Genomic DNA, 19,445 nt, shown 5'->3' with positions numbered 1-19,445 from the left:
GGATACCATAATAGGAAGGCAACCTCATCTCATCTTCCTTTCTCTCTTTTACCTTGCGGTGTCGAGGGTTTATTAATCATCGGACCTCAAACCATTAACAGGATAAGGTGGTCAGCCCTACGCCCCGGTGTATCCTATGTCTGTAGTGTTGAGTTCTCAAGGTTGGTCTGTCTGCTTTGCGGGATGAAAAACCCAAGGATAAACTGTGGAAAAAACCCTACTGTCCACGCCCAAGACCGGCTAACTTGGCTATGGCTGAGGAAGATCCTTCAGCTCCTCACATCACTGACGGGAATCGAACTTAGGACACTCCTTGCCCAGGCATATAGTTGAGAAGTGCACAGCCACTAAGGCTAACCACGTGGTAGAGGACACATGATAGGCTTTAATTATTTTTTCCCCCTATTACAATTTTGAATTGCTTCCACAACTGCTGGATTGTTTAGTGTCTTGTGTGCTGTGATAAGTTTTTTGTACTCTAACCTGAAATATGGTGAAATAAAAATAATCAACTTTATTTTTTCTTATGGCATTACATATCGTGCCATTTGTTTTTACCCATTAAAAACTGTTTTAAATTTATTTATAAGTACCGTACTAACTCTTTTTTCTGGAAGATTGTTTCTAGAAAGTTGCTAAACCTTGTTCACCAATCTGTCTCCAGTGTGAGCTTAGACCGCATTGAGATATATCACATGCAAATTATTAAGACTAAGAAACAATTAAATAAGATCAATTGAGAAGCCTGGCAGTCTGCTAGTGTGTTTCCAAATCTAGTGAATATTCTCTATTGGAGGTTTATATGAAGTGCCTTGCCTTGTTACTAAGAGTACTTAGTTTTTTTTATGAAATTCAAGCTGAAAATATTGATTTATTTAAGCACATGAAGCAAAAGAAAAACGTTTATTTTTTGCGATGCTTCTGTCTTGTATAATTTTTTCATTACTTTAAAAAAAAAAAAAGATGTCTGCAAATAACTGGTTGCTACCCTAAATTCAAGCCAGCCTGATTGGTCAAGTGGTTAGCATATCCATTCTCCAGCCAAGAAGCAGCAGGTTTGAATCCTGCCAAGGGTATGGATGTTCATGAATGTCTTACTAACTGTTTGGGGAAAGGGCATCTGTGACCCTATCAGTTCTTCTAGCAGAAGGCCTTCCAAAACCTTGAGAGATATGGGAGTGGTACCATACAACATCAAAATGACATCACATGTGAATAATACATGTGAACTGCTCTAGTGTGATAATGCCCCAACATTCAGTACTTTTTTCATGAAAAACTTCTGATTTCAATATGACTTGAGAAAAATTAATAATCAACACACACACACACACACACAGCGAGTTAGCTTTCTGATGGTAAAAAGTGGCAAAGTCCTTGAGAACAGAAAATTCTCTGCCAAACCCATAATACTCAAAAGTGATTAGAAAATTTCTGTCAAATGTTAAATTAACATTAACACTGGGCCATGTCTTATGCATGCTGAACACCAGGTAAGAAACATGACTGACTGTATATTATTTCCCTTTCACATCACACAGGTGCATTTTAAAACAAAGGTATCAATAGACTTAGCATTCCATTTCAGCATTTTCAGTAAAATTTTATTTGTAAAATTAATATTTGCATATCCAGGATTTATTAATATGCAAGAAAGTATACACTGATTAGATCAGAAAAACATTACTAAATAAAAGAAATTTCTTCTCAAAAGACTTGTTCATCAAGCACACAAAATTTATGCATGAATCAGGATCAACATTATTAGCATGATAGATTATGCCCCCTAATAGTCATTTTAGTTCATAATGTATGCAGGTGCTGGTATTACTGGTCAGTTATTTATATTTCATAAACAAATCTCTTTTCCTTCCTCATAACTTTTATTATTATTATGCCCAGTGGCAAAATGGCAAGAAAAAAAAAACCAGCCTGGGAAATTACGTAGGAAATGCCTACAAATGCATTATTTTATATTACACATTTTTAATTACTTTTTGATACTAGTTCATTAAGAACATCCTTATTACTTATTTTATTAAGTCTTTTTTGTATGATTCTAATATGATTAACATGATATTATTCACTTTTATCATTATCCTCAATTTGCTATATGTACCCTGAAGGGTAGGTACAGGACACGATTAATTTTACATTATTACTAATATCCTGTCAATAATTTTCCTATAAATTAGTTTATTACTTGTCAGCACTCCAACACTGTCAAGCATTGTTAGTGTTTCATTTCAGCAAATTATGGAGACTAACAACCGTGTTAGGAATAATTAGTTTAATTTCTTTCCCAATGTTTTGCCCTTCATATTAAGATCATCTGGAGTATACACATATATACAAAGACAAGCTTATATTACATTTCAAACAGTAAGCCAACAATAATTTGATTAATCATTATTATACTGGCCTGACCTCTAGTAAAAAACAACAAACAAACAATTTGATTAACCATTATTGTTGTAAAAAACAACAAACAACACAAATGCATATAATTTACAATTCAAATTAAAAGTCATATGCTTCCTTTTCTTGATACACCTGTCACATGTCTTCCTTCTAGCAGTCTTCCCTTTACTGTTCAATATATACCTACACATATTGGCCAACACATTCACAAACTCTTAGCATTAGTCAACATAAAAATTAGGTATCATTAACACCACTAAAAAAACAGGGTTTTAAAAATCTCCTCCAGTGAACAAGCACTTAAATATGAATTAAAATTATCAGCAATACCTTCCTGAAAAATGGTTACAGCAAAAATACATCAACAAAATTCTTCATAAGATCACTTCACAAAACAAAAATAAATTAGATTACAATAAAACTGTAGCCAACCCATACATTAAAGGGATTTCAGATAAAATAAACAGAATACTACAGAAATACAACCTTAATGTCACATTTAAACTTCCTGCAAAATTAAAGAACTTATTCAATTCATCCGAGGAACCACTTCCTCCACTAGACCACCCAGAGTATACCATATTCATCGCACCTGTAATTTGCCAAAAAAAAGGAACATGAATGGTACAGCAAATTTAATAACTATAGTAAATCTGGCCTTTCTGATCATGTCCTGAATAGTCTAAGTAGAAATGACTGGAAAGGCACATGTTCTTTACATTACACCAAAATGTGGGATGAGTGTAAATTTAAAGAGGCCTGTGAAATTCTTATCAACCACCCTAGTTCTTGACAAAAATGGTGTTTTAAAAATCCCAAGAATATGGATGGCACATATTCTACCCACATAACCTTTTGGTCTAAGAGTTAATTATAATTAGAACTGTAGCAATCTAGTATCTTAGCTTTAAATCACTTATGTTAAAGTATTAATTAGGCCACCAATTTTGCCGTATTAAAAGTATTAATATGAATTTGTTCTCTGATGATGTTATAAATAAGATATAGCTTTGATGTAGTTTTTTTTTCCCCACTAACTTTACATTTTGAAATGTAAGATAGCATGTCTATGTATATATGTGTATACTACAGATGATGATCTTAATATGAAGATCAAAATGTCAGGAAATTAAAGTAATTATTCCTAACATGGTTCTAGTCTTCATAATTTACTGAAAAGAATTGTCCAATATTACTTTTACTATGCATTTTATTATTTATTTATAATTAATGTGGATACCCATGCTTCAGAGAAAACAAACAAAGAACTTTATTCAAGCTATTTCATGCCTCCAATAAGTCAAGGCAGAGGTCTTGCAATAGGCAACAAAATTCATCTCCTACCAAAGGTAGCATAAATATCTATGCCTATGGCAGAATCCAAATCTGCAGCCTGTTGTTTGAAAAGAGGATATGCTAGCTAACCATTCAGTAAATGCCTACACATATTTATACATTATTTTAAAATATCAATACATATTATAATTCATCTTTGAAAAAAAATTATTTTTGATACTCATTCATTAAGAATATCCTAGCTAATTGTTACTTTTTTTTTTTTTTTTTTGCAAGACACTAATTAACATGAATATTCATGATTTGACCATGTAAGACAATTTCATTATGCAGGCTTCTATGGAATGAAGACATGATACAATTGTATTGCCTGTATTCTTGCCACATGCTGGAATTTGATATCAATATTTCAAATTCCAGCTGTTTCATGTGTAATGACACTGGGAATCCAATTGTATTGCATGCAGTGTAAAACAATTTCTCAGTCTATAGAATGCATTTAATTTTCAGAAAGACCTGTCATTGGACACCTGATCCAAAGATAAATTTTATAGCTAAACAATGATTCTTGTATGCCAATGTGTGCAAATTAAATTTGCACACATTGATGCAAATTAAACCTGATGACAGTATGACATGGTTTTTTTGCAGGATTTACAATTTTCAATAGTACAAATATCACTTCCTTGCAGTTATCAATGTCGGTGTCAATATTTCCACTTTCTGTAAATGATGAATTGAATTTTCTCCATTTTCTTGAAAAATCGAATCAGCTCTTGCAAATATTTCTTCTGTGATATTGTAGCTATTTTTTTTTAAATAGTGCATTTAGTTTTAGAAGTTTTAGTTGTTGTCTGCCCCCCCCCCCCCCCCCCCTGCAATTCCCATCCACAAAGGATTGTGAGCCTATAATACACCATGGGCAGTTAAGGATTTTTTTTCCCTATTTTTATTAATTTTCATAATTATTAATTCATTTTTGACATGGCCTGGAAACCCTACTCTAGGGACCAAACATAGAACGTTTTCAAGCAACTTCAGGCCTCCAATAAGTAAAGTAGTGGTCTCACAATGGGTAATGCAATTCATCTGCCTAAGAACAATCACATATATACATACCCATGATATGATATGATCTTAATCCATAGCCTGTTGGTAAGAGAGCAGATATGCTAACCACTTGGCCTACAACATTCAAAATTTTGGAATCCAATATGAAAATTCTTCATAAAAGATCATGGTATTTTAAGTATATTTCATTAAAATAATGAAATAAAATATGCATTGTTACATTACATAAATTTATGCAATTTATTCTTATGGCTACATGAAACTGGTAAGTGAAAAATACAATCACAATTTCCAGAAACAAATGATGAAAATCTTAACATATAAAGGGGGGGGGGGGGTGAGCGCCAGCCTTCCCGTGAACTATGAAAATAAGCTCAGGACAATACTGTATTACGATTGCACATCTACTTAAGGTGTTGGAAGGAATAAGATGTACAGAGGTACTAGAGCATCAGTTCCCAACTGGTTCAGTACAGGTACCCCCCCCCCCCCAAGGGGGTACGTGCTCGGCCGTTCAGGGGTACACGAAAAATAATCGGTAATGGAGCGAAAACAAGTAAAGTAAACAAAATGCAAAACATTAGTTATGGAACAATAAATGTTAAGTTTGAATCACTGCTATTTAAAAACAAGGGGTACACAAGCATATTTAATCAGAATGTGTCAATTTTAGTTTTTATGCTTAGAATTACTGGTTTATTTTGTTAATGGAATTATATTGTATGAAAAGTACAATAATTTTTTTTTTTAAAAGAACGAATCTCTTAGGAACGTCCATGTATGAGGGCTGTTCAATAAGTAATAAGACTAATTTTACTGTCGCGAAACCACTCATCACAATATTAATTTCTGTGGAATAAAGAAATTTTGCTGTCTGTGTTAACAAAAGAGGTCGATAGATGGCGTATATGGGCCGTTGTGCCAGAGTGTCACGTGACTAAATGCAAGCTTGTTTCAGCGTGCCTACGAGGCGCGACCAGTTGTCGAAATGGAAGCATCCTTGGAACAGCATTATGCGATTAAAGTTTGTGTGCATTTGCAAAAATCGGCATCGGACACTTTTAACATGATACGTGAAGCTTTCCACGATGAAGCAATGTCGAGGGCAAGTGTTTTTCGCTGGCATAAAACTTTTAAGGAAGGTAAAATGTGGAAGATCTTGAACGTGAGGGAAGACCTTCAACATCCATCACAGAGACAATGATCAACACAGCAGTGATTATCATCAAGGAGGATGACAGAATTACAGTACGCCAGCTGTATGTTGTCCTGAATATTTTTGTGGGAAGTGTTCACTCAATCATGGCTGAACATTTGGGACTGAAACGTGTTTGCGCCCGATGGATTCCCAAACTCTTGACACGGGAGCAAATGCAGCATTGAGTGGATGTGTGCACAGAATGGAAAGAAAGACTGGAACAAGAAGGCGACAACTTCTTAAAACGCATCATTATAGCAGATGAAGCTTGGTTGTATCACTATGACCCTACAATGAAACAACAAAGCAGTGAATGGAAGCATCCATCTTCGCCTACCCCCAAGAAAGCAAAAACTGTAAAATCGGCTGGTAAAGTTATGACCATAATGTTTTTTGACTATGAAGGCACTGTTTACCAACACACTGCAGAACCTGGGAATACCGTAAACGGCTCATATTATGCGGATGTTTTACGGATAATGGTACAGCACGTCAAAAGGAAGCGTCCATTGCTGAAGAATGGCTTCTTATTGCACCACAATAATGCAAGGCCACATATTGCTGGTGGTGTAGTGGACGTTTTGCAGAAGAACAACATAGATATCCTACCACACCCTCCATACAGTCCTGATCTCGCACCATGCGATTTCTGACTGTTTCCTCAGCTCAAGAAACCACTAAGAGGCCGCCATTTCGAAAGCAACAAAGCATGTGTAAAAGCTGTGGAGGTGGTTTTGAAAGAACTCTCAAAAAAAGGACTTTCACATGTGTTTAAGAAGTGGACGCAACGTTGGGACAAATGCATCGTGTCTCACGGTAGTTACTTCGAAAAAGACCATGTAAATGATGACGATTAAAGGTAATCTGTTTTCTGTATAAATATAGTCTTATAACTTATTGAACAGAATGAATGCATCGATTTGATTCTAAAATTCATTTATTGAAAATGATCATTGTAGTTTAATTTAAATGTATTAATATGAAAAACTTACTTGTTTTGCTTGGTGTGAGATTTACTATTTTCGAATAAAGCATGATCATAATGATAGCACGTAATAGTGGGTCATTTTTATCACTTCAAGAAAACTGGACTATGACAAGTAGTGGAGTATGCATGAAGTGAAAAGAACCCTATAATATTGCTGTGAGAGAAATGGTGAGATTTTTGGAACTCAAAAGTGGATATTTATGAAGTCATTCGCATAGAAAGAAAAATATTTAAAAGTTACCAGTTGTGCTGTTATGACAATGACAACAAAACAACTGTTGTGCATGTGGAGAGGGGGTTGAGTTTCTGGTTGAGTTTTTAAAAGTGAACAGTCTTTCATACAGAAAGAAAAAATGAAGTTATGAACTTTAAAGGAGATGTTTTGGTGATTCTTTAAAAGAGAATATAGTAGTGTTCAAATTAGGGATTTCCAATCCAGAAGTTTTATTTCCAACTCTCCGGAAATAAAACTTCTGGGGTGGCTTGGGATGAAATCAAGCAGACAACAATGAATGCTGTGTGGAAGAAACTCTGCCCAGAAATGGTCCATAATTTTAAGCGTTTCATGGAAGGAGAGCAAACAATGACTAATATGAGTGTTGAGTTGACACAAGAATTACAGCAGGCGATGGAGACGTGTGTGCAACTGGCACAGCAATTAGAGCTGGAAGTGGATAACTGTGACATTAATGAGCTTCTTTTGAGTCACGATGAAGAGCTAACTAATGATGACCTTATTCAGTTGGAGGCATTCCAGACAAGAAGTGTGTAAACACACAATCTACTCTAGACAAGTTTGTGAGATGTTCACAACAAAGTCAAGATGACAACTCAGACGACCCCACTACCATCAGCCTTCAACATCGAAAGGGGTAAAACTTCCTGCAGAACAGCATTCCTTAGATCAGCCAACTTAGCCGTCATAAGACATTTTTTTATTTGAAAAGTGAATATTTCGGTTTGTTTTTATATTCTTTTATATTATGTATTTTTCATACTTTCATATTTACAGTATGTATATTATTCAAATACAATTGATACAATTTTTTATAACTGAATTTTTTTATTAATCACCCCAAAATTGAAAAATATTAAAAATGGAAAATATCTGATTAATGGCAAAAAAATTAAGGTAAGACAGCGGCATGAAAAGCCATTGGACATTTTATTGTATGTATGTAATTTACAAATTCAACTTATGTAAAGGTTTACGGAACGCATTACTCACGTAACTCGGGGTGCAACTGTATTTTGAATGGATTTAGAGGGAGGCTGAAAATTCACTTGCCAGTTGTCTCTGTTAACTGAGACAAGCGGATTTCTGGAGCCTGATTATGTGTGTATTTTGCATTTGCCATGCATGTTTGAGGAGTATTTTTATTTGCAATTGTATTATCTTAATAAAAATGATGATTGAATGATTAAAAAATAATGATAAAAAGAGCTCCATGACAGAATTTAGGCCAATTCGCACAACAGTCCAGTGAGAAATTCCCAAAAGCCAAACAGGCCAGTTTCACACATGATTATGTCCATCATAAATGCAAGCATGTATATAACTAATATTACTATAAATAACGTTTCCTTGAAACTCATTCCAAGTAATATCAATGATAATGATCAGAAAATAACTAGGAATGAAGTTATTGGGTATAATATTTTATTAAATAGCAAAATTTATACTTACTTTTCTTGTTTGCATTTTTTCTGTTCTTCTGCGAAAGGCTACATAAGGATTATTATTTGTAGACCCATCACGCTTCTCAGTTTTCACTTGTGGAATTAATGGATGTTGCTAAGGGATTGAAATAAAAAAGCGAGTAAATTTACCACATCTGTCATTTACTTTATAACTAAAATAAAATAAAAAGAAGTATCATAAATTGTCAAAATTTATAGCAATCTCCACAACTAGATACTACTAGCAGAGCAATAAACTTCATCACACTTTCACAAAATGCCTCTCACAATGGATGCATCCTTGGTGATTATTGTTGGTCTAGTTCAGGGGTCGGCAAACTGCGGCTCGCGAGCCACGTGGCTCTGAAGTAAAACTGAAAATGAAAATAAAACTATCATAGTTTCATTTATAAAATTTTTAAAGGATTTTATTCACATAATGGTGATTTCATTTGTTTTATAGGTCTCGCAAAGCTTCGTGGCACTAAGATGCGCGATGTCAGGGAGGGGAAAGCAAGCGTGGAGTGAGTATACAAAGGGAATGGTTGCACACTATTCCTCGACAACAAGGATGTCCAATATCCAGAATTGACAGGTAAAAGAAGATTGAGCTGATTCAGAATTAAATGAATCAGCTCAATCGTAAATTACAAGGCAAGAGAAATACTGCTTTTTCAATGCTAGAGGAAGTTATTTCGTTTGAAAAGAAATTGATTCTGTTCGCTGAAGATTTAGAGAGGGGAACTTTAGTTCATTTCCCAAACTTGTCTCAATATCGCCGAGAAAACAATGCCCTCATTAAGAAAGATTATTTCAAGACAGCAGTTTTAAACATGAGAGAATCTTTTCTTCAAAGGTTTCAGGAATTCAGAAATAATAAAGCGACTCTAGCTTTTATTACAAATCCTCTTAATGCCAATGTGAAGGAATTAAATTTTTCTCCGTTTGATATTGACACAGCTAATTTTGAAATACAATTGCTGGACTTGACAAGCAAAGACTTATGGAGCTCCAAATTTGTACATCTTGGTACTGAAATAGAAGAACTGGAAAAAGAAAAATGCAGTCTGATCTCACAGCGCAGGCAGACTGCTATAAAAGAACTACAGAAGGCAGACTCAATGATTTTCAATACTTGGAATAGTGTTCAGGACTCATATCATGAGTTGAAAAAATTTGCATTTGGTGTTCTCGGTATCTTCGGGTATACATATTTATGTCAGCATTTGGTTTCTAACATGAATTTCATTACGTGTAAATTGAGGAGCCAAATTACTGATGCCAACTTGGAATCGTGCCTTAAATTAAAAATGACTAGTGACAAATCGGATATACAGAAACTTTGTAAGGAAATGCAAGCTCATTGCTCACACTGATTAAAACCAATGAGAGCAATTTTTTGTGTGATTTTTTCTTCATTTAATAAAGATATAATTAATATTAGAACTTGTTATATATTACTATAAATTTACTATAATATTACTTTAAATTTTCCTTATTTGTAAAAATATATTTATGGCTCTCGAATAATTTTTAAATTGTTGTGAGGGACAGGTTTGGCTCTTCCGTCTCAAAAGTTTGCCAACCCCTGGTCTAGTTGATAGAGTGGTAGTATCTCTACACTCCAACCAATAATCCATGAGCTTGAATTCCATTATGGACATAGAAAGTAGCATAAAAGGTAGCTGTGTAACACTTATGGATAAGTCTTTTTATTATTATTATTATTTTTTTTTAATATCTGATCCACACACGAAAGAGCCACATGACCTATGGCACATTAGTGCCATGTGTGAACATAAAGGAATAGAAGAAAGGAGGAATCTCTTCGCATTTTTCCTGAACAGCTCAGGGTTGTAATTTTGGGGGAAGGCAGAATGAAGGAGACTGTTCCAAAAAACAGAAGTAGATGAAATGAAAGAGGAGGTAGTGAAGTTGGTTCAGTGAGTTTCAAGATTGACTGTAGAAGAGTGGCTCGTTTTAATGATTTTCGAGGAGAGTAAAAGAATAATAACAGGCAATATTCAGCAGAGCACTGTCCATGAAAGTATCTGTAGAAGAGGTACAAGACAGAAACTGAAATTCTGTGAGACAGAGGGATCATTAATTAGCTGAATTGTCCCCTTCTGGATAGAATCTAGCAATCCTAGAGGATACTGGTGCCCCCCAAATATGGGAGCAATATTCCATGGCTGGGCAGATTTGGGCTTTGTATAGAGTTAGCAGCTGTGAAGGCTGCAGAAGCTATAGTTGAAATGTGGTTGTGCCAGCAATGATTGGAGGTGCAAGTCAATTCCAAGAGAAATCTGATCATGCTTGGATATCTCTATATTACTGAAGGTAAAGAGGAAGGATGTGAGCTCTATTTCAGTAAATATTAGTATTTTAATAATTATTATTCCTAGTATTTTACTTTAGACTGTGTAGCAGTGAGTGATGAGAAAGATGGCAACTAAGGCTTCCTTGTTCACTGAGCATGAGAGATTTCATAAAATGTAGTGCATTTCAATGTAGATATTGCAAGAATGAATGGTTTATGTATGAAAGCAAACATGGAGTGAGTCAGAAATTTTTCATGTACAAGTTCAAGAAATGCAAGTAGTGTCAAATGCAGGAGCATGAAGTAACTAATAATAACAATGTAAGTTAGGATAGTAAAATGGTAGAATATAGTGAAAGTAGTGAATGATAGTGGACAAAATCTAAATGAGAGTATGGAAGAAGTGGATGAAGATAATGCAGATGATGAGGTGACAGTGAGAAGAGAAATAATATGCTTACACAGTCCTTCACAGACAAAACATGAGGTCAGGTGACTGGAGAAATTATTGGTGTGTGGTATGGCATAAGGGAAAATAAAAGAAAAAGTGGATGGAAAAAAAGGATGAAAGTACAAAAAACTGAGATCAAATGTCTGAGTAGAGCGTTATTCAGTGAGAGGTTGAAAGTGCAAAATCAGGGAAATAGAACTACTATAAGCAGTGCACTCCAGTGTAAGTTCAGCAACCCCTGGGACGAGAGAGAGAAAGAGTGTAGAAAATTATGCCATGCCAAAGCAGTTTCACAAGTTTCAAATAAGAATAGGTTGGTGATGGTATTATGATGAGGCAACTGTGGGTGTAATAAGGCTGCTAAAATTCATAGATATGAATGCCAGAAGTATGCCAGAAATAAAGGGTAGAAGTTTTTGGCATTGGTCAGCTTCATTTGGCCAAAAATTACTCTGTGTAAGCACTAGTGAGACCTGGTTAACAGAGAATGATGCAGTTACAGAGGAAAGAATGTGAGAAATATTGTATTTTCAGAGAAGACAGATGGAATAGGACAGGATGAGGGGTATTACTAACGATAGCCAAAGAAACCAACAAAAATACAAGGAGGATTTTAGATTTGAGGGAGATAGTTCATTTGGGGCAATCTAAGAGGCAAAAAACACAACAAAATATATTGTTGGTTGTAATTGTAACATAAATAGATTAGAACAATGAGTGAAGACCAAACAATTATTATGGGAGAATTCAACTACTGGGATATAGATTGCAAGGAGGAAAGGGCACATGGCAAGATGGAAACAGAAATTATATAATTACTAAGAAATAATATGTTAGGGATAATATGATAACTGTATAAAGCAATGGTTAGACCACAATTAAGACTACTGTGCTCAGATTTGGATACCTGGTTTTCAATGCGAGTTGGAAACATTGGAGAGGGTCCAGAGACAAGTGACTAAGACAATATCACGACTCTGAAATGCTATGGAGAGAAAGAGAGAGAGAGAAGTTGAAGAAATGTGGATTGCAGAGTTTTGCAGATAGAAGGAAACGTGATATGATAGAAATGTTTAAGTGAGTGGGGGAATTTTATAAGATTAATCCAGAGGGGATTATAAAGAGAGTATAAGGTGAGAAAAAAGAACTAAAGGCCATCCCTGGAAGTTATGTAAGAGTGTGGTGAAGAGCAGTATGAGGAGTAGATTTTTTACATGGAGAATTGTCAGTGAATGGAATGCATTACCTTTCCATTCACTGATATGTTGTTAATGCATGGAGCGCTAAGGATTTTAAGATTCATAGCATGGGCTGCATATAAAGAAAGCATTGCAAAGTGAATATAAAAAAGATAAGCATGCCCATGAACAATACAAAGTCAAGAAGGATAATAAGTACGTAAGAAAGGCCAAATCAGATTATGAGAGAAGATTAGCCTTTTTTAAAAAAAAATATGTAGAGCAAGTAAAAGGAAGAATGATTATGGAAGGATGACTTTAATCAATGTTGATGGTAGGAAAAGTAACAGAAGCAGAAGAAATAGTTAAGCTACTAAACGATCACTTGGAAAGTGTATATCATCCAAGAGGAGCCTGCAGCTACTGATGTGACAATTGAGATAGATGAACTAGAAGTGCTTAGCATGTTGAAAAATATCAATGTAATTACAGCAGTAAGACTGGAAGGTATGTCATCCTACGTGCTATGAGAATGTGCAAGAGAACTGGTAATGCCTATGACAAAGCTGCTTAATCTATGTCTCAGCTCCGGAGAGGTTCCAAAGGGAGTGAAAAGAGTGTAAGACAATTACATTACATGAAGGTGACTCCAAGCAAAAGTAGCAAATTACACATCAATTAATAGCTCAGGAGTGATGGTTAAGATATTGGACAAGTTAGTTAAAGGTAAAATCCAGCAATCTTCTTCACCCATACTCTATATAGATCATTGGGGAACTATAAAGTGGCAGCCACAACATGCTCATTCCAGGTATTTCTGTCTTGAGATCTTATTAACAAGGTGAAGAAATGAGAATTAGTCCATTTTCTAATATTATCTAGCCAGGTGATTCTAGCACCCCCCACCCAGCATTTTTTACCAGAAGTCAAACCCTCTAGTGCTATTTTAGGTAAACTATTTGATCTAACTGCGTGGCCTAGCGACCAGAGATATTTCTTATGTTATGGCAATGGAGCAGATTTTATGGGTAGACAAAAATATTATACTCTATAGGGAGCAACAGACAGCTCTAATATAAAAGGTTGGTTTTCCCTTAGTAATTTACTCACATTTTATAACAGAGTGACAGTAGAATTGGAAATGGCTACAACACGATACTGCTGGACTTTGAAAAGACATTTGACAGAATATCACATTGAAAACTATTAAAACGTTGGAGCAAATAAGAATGGATATAAAGCTGGTGGCATGGATAAGGGATGGCTGACAGATAAACACTAGAGCTCTGTAAGCTCTGTTTTTTGGAGTATTAATGACACCTAGTTTTTGTGTTGGTAGGAGTTTATGTGTATATATTGGTCAATATGTGTCGGTTTCAGGTAAACAGTGAAGGAAAGATTGCCAGCAGGAAAGCATGTGACAAGTGTATCTAGAAATGGAAGTGTGTTCTGTTTTTCAATCTCAATTGTGAACTGTATGCGTTTGTGTTGTTTGTTTAGGTGGCTAAGGAAAGTGTCTAGTGGCCATAGGGCCAGATCGCGAAAATATCATCAACATATCTAAGTCAGACTCTGGGTATTAAAGTAGAGGAATCTAGAGCACGTTGCTCAAAATGTTCCATATAAAAGTTAGCAATGGGGGGGGAGATAATGGCAAGCCCATGGCCGTGCCTCCTTTTTAGTAGGTAGAAAGCGTTTTGCCATACAAAATAACCAGATCATAATACATGTGCAAAGAGCACTGTGATATCTGGAGGGAATTTGTTCTGTAAAAGAAGTAAAAGAAGGATTGTGTCTTTAATTGGGACATTTGTAAAGAGGGTGGAGACGTCAAAACTGACTAATAAATCATCTTTTTCTAATGTAATGTCTGATTATGTTTATGAAGTGTTGTGTGTTTCTGATATAAGAGGGGGAATGACCTATCAACTCCTTGAGTGCTGCCACTAATTTCTTGGCTAGGTAATAATTCGGGCTGTTTATACCTTCGACTATTGGCCGGAGTGGTGTGTTTTGTTTGTGTATCTTTGGGTAGACCGTAAATTCTTGGGGAACGAACTTAGTGTGGAAGTTATTTTTTGACTGTATCTTCAGGCCATGTAATAATTGATTTAAGTAGTTTCTCTGTTTTCTTTTTTATTCTATTGGTTGGGTTGTAGTTAACAAGTTGGTATGTACTATTGTCTGAGACCTAGCAAATTCATTTTTTCTAAATATGTGGTTCGATTTAGAAAAACGGTGGCACTTCCTTTATTGGCTCTAGTTATTACGATGTTCGGATTTGATTTTAATGATTTCACCGCTGTTAATCCGTGTTTTGTTAAGTTGCTTGTTATTGTTTTCTTGTAATTTATATTTAAAAAGTTGACGATTTCTAAACATATTTTATCTGCTATGGTATTTGGGATGAATCTTAAGCCTCTTTCAATATTACAAATAAAATCCAGTTTGTTTTTCGATCTGAGTGCTACGGCAAAATTCAGACCTTTGCTGAGTAGCGAGAGTTCATCTTTGTTTAAAGCATGGTTGGATAGGTTAACTATGTTACTGTTAGTGTTAACCACCTGCATGCAATTGGTGGCTCTTGTTGTTTCTTGCTCCTGGTTGGTTGTTAATGTTCACTGTAGGGAAATTTAAACATGTCCATTAGTTTTGCTGATCTTTTAGTCTATGAAATTTGGATATGAGATTTTCTTTCTTAGTTTCAAGGATATAGTTCGGCGTGTTGTTCGTAATCTTTTCGAGGATAGTCCAAATATCTTGAAAGTTCCCTTTAAATCACCTTGAAACTTCCTGCAAAATTAAAAAGCTTACTCAACTCATCCAAAGACCCACTCCCTCCACTGGAGCACCCTGGAGTATACCGTATTTATGTACTGCACCTGTAATCTACCATATATAGGAGAAACAGGACAAACAATTCCTATCAGACAAAAGGAACATAAACAACGCATTAAATATAATAACTATGGTAAAGTTTGCATTTCTGATCATGCCCTGAACACTTTACATAGAATGGAAAAGCACCAGTTGTTTACATCACACCAAAACATGGTATGAATGCAAATTTAAGGAAACCTCTAAGATTCTTATGAACCACCCCAACCTGAATAATAATGAGGGTCTAAAAATCCCAAGCATATGGAAGGCACATATTCTACCTACGGAACCTTTCTCCCTAAGCGCTAACTATAAACAGGACTGTAGATAATCCAGAATCTTAAATCTAATATAACAATTGTCATGGTAAAAAATAGGACATCATTGTTACTGTAAGAAAACTATCTATATGAAAGAATGTTTCTCCTATCTTATCTTAAATAGAATTTAGCTTTGCTGTAGTTTCTAAATATTTAATTAATTTTTAATTTTATCTGCTTTACTAAATCACTTAAGGAATTGACAACGTAGATATAGATACGAATATAAATTAAATTACACTGATGCACTCCTCTCCGTATTAACACACTTAAACAACCAACACCCCAGAATCAAGTTCACCCTGGAAAAAGAGGAAAACAACAGCCTCCCTTTCCTAGACACACTAGTCACCTGGCAGCCTGTGGAACCTTGGTTTTCTCAGTTTATAGAAAACCTACCCATACAGGCAGGTACATTCACCAACAATTCCCCCCCCACACACACACACAACAATATGATGGAGTGCTGAAAAAACTACACAACAGGGCTAAACTAATCTGTTCTAACGATATAGCCCTAAACACTGAACTAAATCACATCCTCAACACTTTCTCAACCGATGGCTACCCCCCCCCCCCCAAAAAAAAATCCAAAAAATACTGAAACCTGCAAACCACAACCCCACAACAAGGATTACTCTAAATCCATCACCATTCCCTACATCTGAGGTACCTCAGAAAAAATTACCAAAATCTTAAAAAAATATGACTTGACCTCCTGTTTCAGACCATACAGAAAATTCGCATCCCTTATCCGCTCCACTAAAGACCAACCACTTCCCCGAGACCTACCTGGTGTATACCAGGTCCCTTGCAGCTGTAAACTGTCTTACTTTGGCCAAACAGGCAGGACAGCGAATATCAGAATTTCGGAACACAAAGACTACATCCATTTTCACAAGTACAGCCATTCTGGTCTTGTAGACCATGCTCTGGATACACGCTACAGAATATGGTGGAAGAAAGCTACAGAAATACACCATAGCAAATACAAATTCGAAAGACTATTTATGGAATCAGTCTCAGCCCTAAGAAACTCTCCAAACCTCAACAAATTTGGTTGTATGAGACTGCCCCAAATTTGGGAGGCTTACATCAGCAGACCTTCAGCCCAACGGACAAGAACACCTACTTAGCCTGCTAGGGGGCACCATAAGGACTTTTAGGAGAACAATAGCTTCATTACTTCATTCTCAATTACTGCATGTGTTGTAGTGCCTACCTGCATGTGCCTTTTTTGTAAGTTTCTTTTGAAGATGGCAACGTGACGTTGCCGAAATATTGGAAATATTTATTAAAGTGTAATTTAATTTATATTCGTATCTACGTTGTCAATTCCTTAAGTGATTTAGTAATGCATAACCAATGTATAAGCCTGTCTAAATTAATTTTATCTGCATTTTTTTTTTTTTTTAACTTGAGGTCATGCCAGTAGAATAACTGGTGATCAAATCGTTGTTTCTTTAGCTTACTGTGTGAAATCTAACTCTCAGCTTGTCCTTGTATATACTCCAGATGATGACCTTAATATGAAGGTCGAAAAGTCATGGAATTAAAATAGTTATTTATAACACAGTTGTAAAGTCCATAATTTCTAAAATGAATGCTGATTACCGTGCAACAACTAAAAGAAAGGTTTTTTGTGTTCTTCCATGGGGATGTTGTGTGGTCTGTCCATAGTAGGCTAACTTGCTTAACTCTATTAAGCCTCTAACATGAGTTTCACCCAGCACTTAATCTTCCTTAAGTCATATTAACACAAATACTGACAGATAAAGTGTCCTGTTAGAATGCTGATTTTAAGAAAAGACCTAACATGGAAATCAATCTAGATTGTATGACTTTCCTAAGATTCATAAGTCAGGCATCTCATTAAGACTGGTAGCTGACTACACCATGGGATATTATTTTTGTGGATTCTGGATGGATCACAAATTCCAGAAGAGCACATATAACATGGACTATTATTTTATCACTCTTAGTATAGACTAATAGCAACTTCTAGATGATCAATGGTTTAATGTCATATTGTCATTCTGTCATATTTCATTACTTCATGTGAAAACAATCAGAAAATGAGTGAATATTTTTATTACAGTTAATGAATAATTAATATTCGTTAATAATAAAAATGTTTCCTCAATTATCCATTGTGTTGTTTTATGTATAACATCATGAGGCTCTTACTGTTTCAAATCAATCCACTGTTCTTGCAATTATCTGGACTCGAGGTTATAATGTGAGTAGTCAGTGTAATTTAGCACTTGTGTAAAACTCGTGATTTTTTTCTGTTTTATTGTGTTTTTCCTTAGAAAATCGGTGATTTATATTATATTAGAGTAGATTTTCATGATTTTAGAGTATTTAGTGTCTTTGTAACATTTTTATTGTGATATTGTAATATTAAATATAGTTGTAAAATGGTGCCAAAAACAGAAGAAATGGAATGCTAAAAAGAACAGCGAAGTAGCGAACAAGAAGGTTTCTCCACTAAAGATGATATTGAAAATAATTTAACCTCTGAAATCGTAAGGTTAAAGCAGTTTATTAGACAGTCGAGTAGCATTTACAGGAACACAGAAAAAACAAAAAAGTCCAGCAGAAATTGTTGAAAATTATAGTCCAGCAGAAAAATGGAAAACAACAAAGCAGAGAATCGGGTAAGTTAGTGCATAATATTTATTTAGTATGGAAAAAACACATTTGCATAATAATGAAAATCTGATAAGTAAAGCTGATTGTAAAGGATATCATTTGGTATGGTGACTATCATAAAACATACCGTTAAGACTCCTGATGCCAGTCAGGCAAATGGAATTCTGATGGAAGGAATGGGGAAATTTGTGTATAAGAGCAACAATATCAGGTAACTTTTGCTAATTTTGGGAATGGTTATTATTATGAAAAGGATTATGAAGAGAGAACAATTCTGTGTTTGTCTAGTTCAAACCTATCAAATATGTGTAAAGATGTCTCCATAAGTAAGGGACTACAAGTTGTCAAACTGTGTCATGCAGCCCACAGACAAGGGCACATAAAAGGCATGCCAGTAACATATTATGTTTTTACAAAAATGCTAGGAGTAACAGAAACAACAGTTTGTTGCTTTGGTTATTATATTGTGACCTCATATTATAAGCATTAGTGAAACTGGCTATCAGAATCAAACATACTAGCTGGTATCAAGTGCAAAGAGTATAGTATTTTTAGAAAGGATAAAAAGGATAAGAGAGGAGAGGGTGTACTGCTAATGATAGCAGAAGAGTTGAATCCAGTTAGAGTTAAGACCGATGAATGCAATACTAGTAACTGTTTTTCATATGGCAGTGATTTTGAAGCCATTTCGTGTGAAGTAGAGTCTAACAAGATAAAATACATAGTTGGGTGTTGTTACAGATCTGGTGGATCAGTTGCTAGTGACAAAGAAATGCATTACCAAATAAAGACAGGTACAAAAAGAGTAATCATAATGGAGACTTTAATTATCTGAACACTAAATGGGTAGCTGTGAAATCGCATGAGAAGAATGAAACTAACTTATTGAGCTGTTGCGAGACAACTTCTTCAAGCAGTATGTGACAGAAGGCACTTATGGTAAAAGAGTGTTAGATCTGATTATAGTGTTTGAGGAAGTTTCAATTA

General features: G+C 35.1%; 1 protein-coding gene across 4 annotated transcripts in view; it reads right to left on the bottom strand.

The window, feature by feature from the left end:
• E(Pc) (Enhancer of Polycomb) overlaps positions 1-19,445 on the bottom strand; it is a 371,838-nt gene that overhangs the window by 166,067 nt on the left and 186,326 nt on the right. For all 4 annotated transcript variants that reach the window (XR_016550343.1, XM_090413189.1, XM_090413191.1 and 1 more), the window contains one exon: positions 8,662-8,769. Coding sequence is in view for 3 of the 4 variants with exons in the window: in XM_090413189.1 (XP_090269315.1) it covers positions 8,662-8,769 (108 nt within the window). In the remaining variant the exon portion in view is untranslated. The remainder of the gene's footprint in view (positions 1-8,661; positions 8,770-19,445) is intronic.

This window comes from Typopeltis vanoorti, chromosome 23, assembly GCF_054136105.1.
Source record: "Typopeltis vanoorti isolate ZY-2024b chromosome 23, IOZ_Tvanoo_1.0, whole genome shotgun sequence".
NCBI classification, from domain to species: domain Eukaryota; kingdom Metazoa; phylum Arthropoda; class Arachnida; order Uropygi; family Thelyphonidae; genus Typopeltis; species Typopeltis vanoorti.
This window is presented reverse-complemented; position numbering and strand designations above follow the sequence as displayed.